General features: G+C 43.4%; 1 protein-coding gene across 1 annotated transcript; it reads left to right on the top strand.

Annotated features, from left to right (window-relative positions):
- Nucleotides 1–5,939: 5,939 nt before the first annotated feature.
- Nucleotides 5,940–7,579, top strand: LOC143413224 (uncharacterized). Its single transcript, XM_076875984.1, has 3 exons — nucleotides 5,940–6,279; nucleotides 6,404–6,686; nucleotides 6,821–7,579. Exons 1-3 carry the CDS (start codon nucleotides 5,948–5,950, stop codon nucleotides 7,487–7,489), a joined length of 1,284 nt encoding a protein of 427 aa, XP_076732099.1. The 5' UTR covers nucleotides 5,940–5,947; the 3' UTR covers nucleotides 7,490–7,579.
- Nucleotides 7,580–8,372: the final 793 nt, after the last annotated feature.

Genomic DNA, 8,372 nt, shown 5'->3' with positions numbered 1-8,372 from the left:
AGACATAAATTCCCCAAAACTGGACTTCTTATTTCTAACTGAAACCTGGCAGCGTGATGGTGACTATTCACCCCTCATCGAACTTTGCCCCAATAGGTACTCCTTCATCAGCCAGCCTCGGACGTCGGGTCGAGGAGGAGGTGTCGCTGTGGTGTTTGGAAGCCGGTTTCACTGTTGCATTTTTCAACGGTTGAACTACAGCTGGTTAGAATTGGAAATAAAGATCTGTTTTAGTGTGCTGTAGTGTGTCGTCCACCTGGCATTAACAGCATGTTTTTAAAGGAGTTCAGTGAATTTCTATCCTCGACCTTGAAACTGTCTAGACTGGTTATAGTCGGGGATTTTAATATACACATTGATGATGACTCTGACCTCTTTGCCAGAGGTTTCCTTAGCGTCATGGATTCTTTTCATTTTACACAGCATGTGTCTGGTCCCACACACACCAAAGGACACACATTGGACCTTGTTTTTACTTTAGGTTTAAACATTGAGTTCATTTGTACTGAGGACCTTTTTATCTCGGACCGTTGTTGTATTCTTTTTAACCTGTCTTTTCATCTGTCCCTCTCTCCTATTCGACATGTGGTTAGCTCTGGCATCTTAAAATTCCTCTACTGCTGTTAAATTTTCCAATGCTTTTAATTTAGATTTATCTCCTTATAACGTTCATCTTTTAACAAATCTTTTTAATAATCATTGTCTTTCTATTTTAGACAATGTTTGTCCTGTCAAAACTAGACTAGCTCCGGTTTCAAAGTTGTCCCCCTGGATAAATCACAGCATTCGCTTCTTAAAGCGTTGCTGCCGCAAGGTTGAGCGTTTATGGAGGAAAACTCATTTGCATGTCCATCTCCTTCATTTAAAGGACCTTTTAGTCTCTTTTAACACTTCAGTTTGAGATGCGAGGGGGCTGCCTATTTCTCAGACTTAGTGTCTAAGAGCAGAGGTAACCCCAAGGTACTTTTCAACACTGTTATTGTTGCTCCTGCTCCACCTGCTGCCCCAATTTCATCAAATGAAGATTGTGAAAAATTTCTTTCTTCGTTGAAAAAGTCAGTAATGAGAGGAACAATATTTCTCTTTCTGTGTGTCTGTTGTCAGCGCCAACTCGAGCTAGCCTGTAATTTTAGATGGATTTTTACCTGTGTCCTTACCAGAGCTGGTCAAGTTAGTTAATTCGATGAAAGCGTCCTCCTGCTCTCTTGATATTTTTCAGTCTATCAGTCACTGTGTCCTTAAAATTATCAATACCTCACTGACTTCTGGTTAGGTCCCTGTTTATTTTAAGAATGCTGTTATTCACCCACTGTTAAAAAAAAAAAAAACCTAAGCTTGACGCTTCTCTTCTCAGTACTACAGACCAATTTCAAAATTACCGTTCATTGCTGTGAACCATCTGTCCTCTCTGTCCAAAATGTGAACATTGGCATCCTCGAAAGAGTGTCCTTTATCCTTAAGATGCAGATGGACTGCTGAGTCTTGTCCTGTGGAGGTGGCTCTTCTGTGTTGTGCCATGCGCTTGTGAAGTGGCTGTTTGGTCTCTCCAATGTAGAGGTACACTGTACAGCATACACCACATTGACAATGTGGTGTATGCTGTACAGTGCAGCGAGGAATGCCCAGACCTCTAAATTGGAGAGACCAAACAGCCACTTCACAAGGACACTCTTTCGAGGATGCCAATGTTCACATTTTGGACAGAGAGGACAGATGGTTTGAAAGAGGAGTGAAAGAAGCCATCTATATCCACTGTGAGCGACCATCTTTGAACAGAGGCGGGGGTTTACGACACCAACTGTCTGCCATCTATAATCCAGTTTTGAGTTCCTGCCCCAGACGCCTTAACGCCCACTCACATCCTGGGCCATCTGATCTCAGGAATTCGCATGATAAGGTGGGGCCAGGTTTCACAATGAACTCACCCGAAACTCTGGCTGATTGGGACCCACACCCAGTTTCACACCTTGGCTCAGGCGATTAGAGGATCATCAGGGGGTCCTTTTGTCCCTCTGTGGGGCGATACTCCCATTAGGTTTATATCTGGGACTCTCCACCATTTGACCTTAGAACTGAAGAAGCTTCTCGGATGAGAGGTGAAACGTCTTCAAGTAACTTAAAGAAGTCCAGATGCTTTTCTTTGCAAGCTCCTTTGACTACGATGACCTGGATGACTGAGAACCTTCACAGACAGATGGCTGGAAACTTTCTTCAACTAAACGAGGAGAAGACTAAAGTCCTTGTTTGTGCTCCTAAAAGATTTGTACCTAGTGTTATGGAAAACGTGGGTTCACTTGCTACATTTGCCGAACTATCAGGAACTTTGGTGTTACTATTGACTCAGCTCTAAATTTGGATGCTCCTGTAAAATCTCTGGTCCGCTCCTGTTTTTATCACTTGAGAAACATTGCTAAGCTGAGTCCCATTGTATCACGCTCCGAATTAGAAATTGTCATTCATGCATTTGTTTCATCTTGTCTGGATTATTGTAATTCTTTGTTTACTTGTTTATGTAAAGCCTCTTTGGAGCATCTGCAAGTTGTTCAGAACGCTGCTGCAAAGCTTCTGACCAAGTCCTCCAAGTACTCCCATGTCACACCCCTGCTGATTCAGCTGTAACTGTGACCCCCAGACTGTGGAACTCTCTCCCTTTGAGCCTGAGATCTGTGGACTCAGTGGTCACTTTTAAAAGCAGCTAAAAACTCATCTTTTAAAAATTAAAAAAAAAAACAGATTTAATAGATATAACCACTTTTTTTTATACCGGTTATAATGCTAATGATGTTAATTAAGTAGATGAATTGTTGGATATAAATATTAGTAAATATTAGTTTCTTTCAACCTACAGTGGGGCAAAAAAGTATTTAGTCAGCCACCGATTGTGCAAGTTCCCCCACCTAAAATGATGACAGAGGTCAGTAATTTGCACCAGAGGTACACTTCAACTGTGAGAGACAGAATGTGAAAAAGAAAATCCATGAATCCACATGGTAGGATTTGTAAAGAATTTATTCGTAAATCAGGGTGGAAAATAAGTATTTGGTCAATAACAAAAATACAACTCAATACTTTGTAACATAACCTTTGTTGGCAATAACAGAGGTCAAACGTTTACTATAGGTCTTTACCAGGTTTGCACACACAGTAGCTGGTATTTTGGCCCATTCCTCCATGCAGATCTTCTCGAGAGCAGTGATGTTTTGGGGCTGTCGCCGAGCAACACGGACTTTCAACTCCCGCCACAGATTTTCTATGGGGTTGAGGTCTGGAGACTGGCTAGGCCACTCCAGGACTTTCAAATGCTTCTTACGGAGCCACTCCTTTGTTGCCCGGGTGGTGTGTTTTGGATCATTGTCATGTTGGAAGACCCAGCCTCGTTTCATCTTCAAAGTTCTCACTGATGGAAGGAGGTTTTGGCTCAAAATCTCACGATACACGGCCCCATTCATTCTGTCCTTAACACGGATCAGTCGTCCTGTCCCCTTGGCAGAAAAACAGCCCCATAGCATGATGTTTCCACCCCCATGCTTCACAGTAGGTATGGTGTTCTTGGGATGCAACTCAGTATTCTTCTTCCTCCAAACACGACGAGTTGAGTTTATACCAAAAAGTTCTACTTTGGTTTCATCTGACCACATGACATTCTCCCAATCCTCTGCTGTATCATCCATGTGCTCTCTGGCAAACTTCAGACGGGCCTGGACATGCACTGGCTTCAGCAGCGGAACACGTCTGGCACTGCGGGATTTGATTCCCTGCCGTTGTAGTGTGTTACTGATGGTGACCTTTGTTACTTTGGTCCCAGCTCTCTGCAGGTCATTCACCAGGTCCCCCCGTGTGGTTCTGGGATCTTTGCTCACCGTTCTCATGATCATTTTGACCCCACGGGATGAGATCTTGCGTGGAGCCCCAGATCGAGGGAGATTATCAGTGGTCTTGTATGTCTTCCATTTTCTGATGATTGCTCCCACAGTTGATTTTTTCACACCAAGCTGCTTGCCTATTGTAGATTCACTCTTCCCAGTCTGGTGCAGGTCTACAATACTTTTCCTGGTGTCCTTCGAAAGCTCTTTGGTCTTGGCCATGGCGGCGTTTGGAGTCTGACTGTTTGAGGCTGTGGACAGGTGTCTTTTATACAGATGATGAGTTCAAACAGGTGCCATTCATACAGGTAACGAGTGGGGGACAGAAAAGCTTCTTACAGAAGACGTTACAGGTCTGTGAGAGCCAGAGATTTTCCTTGTTTGAGGTGACCAAATACTTATTTTCCACCCTGATTTACGAATAAATTCTTTACAAATCCTACCATGTGAATTCATGGATTTTTTTTCACATTCTGTCTCTCACAGTTGAAGTGTACCTCTGGTGCAAATTACTGACCTCTGTCATCATTTTAAGTGGGGGAACTTGCACAATCGGTGGCTGACTAAATACTTTTTTGCCCCACTGTATATATGCATACATCCCTTATGATCATTATAGTAACATGTTCAATGTAATGCAAACAGAGCATAAAAATCAGTGAATATGTATGACTTGAATTCAGGTCTCTGGAGTGAGCAGAGAAATGACTCATTCCACCACTGACACCTCCAACCTCCAAATGTGGATTTTTCACTCAAAACAGCAAATAAGATTGTTGCACAGTAACATAGCAGGTTAGCTTTAACCTGGATGGTTTTCTCAACACCAGTTGCACGGCAAATTATTAGACTGCTGATGAATGGGGTTTAATTAAACTGTTTACATGTAAAACCACTCTCACTGCTTACTTATACCCAGCAATAAAAGCAGAAATCTGCGTGTTGGCATGTCTGAAAAACTTGGCCCACTCTGCTCTCACGACAGAGTTTAATGAGACTGACCTTTGAGGATGGAGAGCTGAGCTCGTTCTCGGCATATAAATAGCAATGAACTCTGACCTAAAGATTCAGGGGGCCATCAAAGCTTGTCAGTGCTTTCCTACGCTTCTATGACTCACCCATCTTCAGGAAACCCTGGATTCATTTTGACACAATGACAACACATGCTATCGGGCGGGGTACGTATAGTTGGAGAAGTCGGACTCCCTGTGGGTTTATGGAGGTTTTTACTGTTTGTTACAGCAGCAGATCAATGCAGTTATGATTCTACAGGGCATAGCACACCATAGCTGACATGCTGTATTCTCTGTTGACGCGACATGGAACTACTCGCTCAAAATACAAGGAATAATGGAAGCTTTAAAAATTAAGTCAACCTTAATGCATCCATTATATAATTGAGTCGCAGAAGTGGGTCTCTCATGTTCCTGTTCCTGTGTGTCACTTTGCACATTCAGTGATGAGCAACAACCCTAAGACCATTCTGCCCGCAGGCCCCTCACTGCTTGTTCAGATGTCAGTGTGTGTCGAAGCGCAAGAGAATGAAGACCATGCACAACATCAAAAAAAATAATAGACATTTAAAAAGTGTTAGTTTAACTACAGGTCGATCTCCAAACTCCCTTTTATATCCAAAATATTGGAAAAGGTAGTTCTAAAACAACTTCAGACCTTTGTAGATGCAAATGGTATTACAGTTTTTCTCAAATGTTAAAACACAAAAGCCAATCCTGTAACCCAAATGACCAGTAGTCTAAACACATTTACTAAATGTAGCCACCATATTCCAGTACCATAAACACATGTCACATGAAGACACAATTCACAAAACACAACCCTCTGTACTCATAAATCTAAACACATTTTTCCTTGCCAAAACACATGTTGCAAAACAACTCTGCTCATATTCTCAAATGAAAGCCCATGTGATGCAAAATGCTTGCCACAGTCACCAATCTGTGAACACAGGGAACACACCTGGCGTCAGTCACTACACACAACGACTCAAAATTGAAGACACCTGTTGCTAATGATGTGACCCCACCTATGAAAGCATAGTTTGGTGAAGATGCCAAACAATCACAATGGATGAAGGCATTCAAGCGTGCGGAAGGAGAAGAGCTGCAGGCCAAAGAGGAAGAGGGGTTGAGATCAGAGGAGGAAGAGGTGAAGGCCTAAGAAGAAGAGGAGTTCGGAGTAGAGGAGGAAGAAAAGGAGGCCAACAAGAGAGAGGAGAAGGTCCAGGTGGGAGAAGAAGACAACCTCGCACCATCATAACAGATGATATGCGAGCAACAGTAATTGACCATGTCATTGTCCATGGCATGACAATGGCTGAAGCGGGACGAAGAGTACATCCAAACCTGAGTAGGTCCACCGTGGCCACCATTATCAAGGCATTTAGACAACACAACAGGTATAGTACGCTATTGCTTTCTTTGTCACACTACAGTTTTACAGGCCTGTGAAAGTGGTCTGTTACCTTACATGTAGTTTTACATATAAATCAGTCAATTGACAACACATGTTTCTTTCTTTAGAGCTGAAAGAATGCCACATAGAGGTGGGAGGATTGCCATATTCACAGCAGCACAAGAAACCCTCATTGCAGATATGGTCCGTGAGAACAACTGCATTAGACTCCGAGAGATCAGAGACAAAGTCATTGCAGATAATGTAAACTTTGAGAACATTGATGCTGTCAGCGTGTCCACAATAGACCGAGTTCTCCGGCGCCAACAGATGAGGATGAAACAGGTCTACAGGGTTCCCTTTGAGCGCAACTCTGCGCGACACATAGGACAACGTTACGAGTATGTGCAAGTACGTATATATCCATGTCCACAGTACAGCTAGTGGACATACTGTGTTGCTTAGTGGCCTACATTACTTCTGGACAATACTGTGCTACCTGATTGACCGTTCTGAACACCTGTACGCTTTTCCATGTTCCACAGAGGATAATGCAGTTGGACGCGATGGCCAGACCCCATGAGTACCTCTTCCTGGATGAGGCTGGCTTCAACCTCCAGAAACGAAGGCGAAGGGGCCGTAACATCATTGGCCAGAGAGCCATCACTGAGGTTCCTGGCCAACGGGGGGGTAATATTACTCTTTGTGCAGCTATGGGTACGGAGGGGCTTGTCCACCGGCATGCTGTCCTTGGGTCTTACAACACCCAACGTCTCCTCACCTTCCTAGAGGAGCTAAAAGACATCCTCCTGGACCGTCAACAACACCATCCTAGGCTAGCACATCACATGTATGTGATCATTTGGGACAACGTCCGCTTCCACAAGACACACCAAATCAGAGAGTGGTTCACCACCAACAGTGACCACTTTTTAAACGTCTGTCTGCCACCCTACTCCCCTTTCCTGAACCCTATAGAGGAGTTCTTCTCATCATGGAGATGGAAGGTGTATGACAGACAGCCATACACAAGAGAGAACCTCGTACGGGCAATGGAGCTGGCCTGTGCTGACATCCCAGTGGAGGCCTTCCAGGGATGGATTCGCCATTCCAGGGCGTTTTTCCCGCGGTGCCTAGCAAGGGACAATATAGCCTGTGATGTGGATGAGGTGATGTGGCCCAATGCAGCTCGGCGACATGATGCCGCACAGTGACTGTGTGTAATACTGTAAAATGACCGTGTAGACAATAAAAAGACTTCACACCCTGATCATGTTTCCGAGAGTACTGTTGTGTGCGATAGATTCTGTTTTTGCATTGAGTTGTGTTACAGTAGTGTACATACATGCAGGGTGTTTTTATAGATTTATAGTCTTCATGTGAAACTCACAAATCTAAATGCCTAATCCTCTGCAGGGTTCTATGACGATCCGTTACTGTACAGTTTGTGAAAATATGCATTGGCAGTTATGAACCAAAGAACCTTCTCACAAATTGAGCATTGTGTTTTCAATTGTTTTGCTGTAGTGTGTAATGCTGTGTATAGTGTTTACAGTTTTGACAGCTTCGAGCTGCTCTCTTGGTGTGGGAGTTTGAGTTTTGCAGTGGGAAGGTGTGGTTGTGTTTATGTAGCTTTAGAGAAGGGTGTTGTGTTTAGACATTGGGAAACATGGTGGAAACGTTTGTGACATGTGTTTTAGCATTTGAGAAAAACTGTAATGACAAATTTCAGTCTGGTTTTAAAACTCGCCACAGCACAGAGACAGCCTTACTTAGACTTTTTAATGATCTTCTTTTAACCGCTGACTCTGGTGATTCTGTGGTTTTAGCTTTACTAGACTTGACTACTGCTTTTGACATGGATAACCACAACAATCTTCTATCAAGATTGGAACATATTGTTGGTCTTAAAGGTACGGTTTTATCCTGGTTTAAATCTTACCTCTCAGAGAGGTCGTTTTCTGTTGCTGTGGGGTGTTGCTATGGGGCAACACTCCTTGGCCTCTACCCCTATTTATTGTGTTGTGCCTCAAGTGTCCGTGCTCGGTCCTGCTCTTTTCTCTTTGTACATGTTGCCGTTGGGATTATTTAAAAAAA

This window comes from Maylandia zebra, linkage group LG17, assembly GCF_041146795.1.
Source record: "Maylandia zebra isolate NMK-2024a linkage group LG17, Mzebra_GT3a, whole genome shotgun sequence".
In the NCBI taxonomy this organism is placed as follows: Eukaryota; Metazoa; Chordata; class Actinopteri; order Cichliformes; family Cichlidae; genus Maylandia; species Maylandia zebra.
The sequence above is the reverse complement of the archived record's forward strand: the minus strand, read 5'-3'. Positions and strand labels throughout refer to the sequence as shown.

Excerpts from the sequence above, each read along its gene's own strand:
- LOC143413224 (XM_076875984.1), top strand. The coding sequence starts at position 5,948 with ATGGATGAAGGCATTCAAGCGTGCGGAAGGAGAAGAGCTGCAGGCCAA. Across the intron at positions 6,280-6,403 it reads GCATTTAGACAACACAACAG|AGCTGAAAGAATGCCACATA; the intron begins GTATAGTACGCT and ends TTCTTTCTTTAG. Across the intron at positions 6,687-6,820 it reads AACGTTACGAGTATGTGCAA|AGGATAATGCAGTTGGACGC; the intron begins GTACGTATATAT and ends CATGTTCCACAG.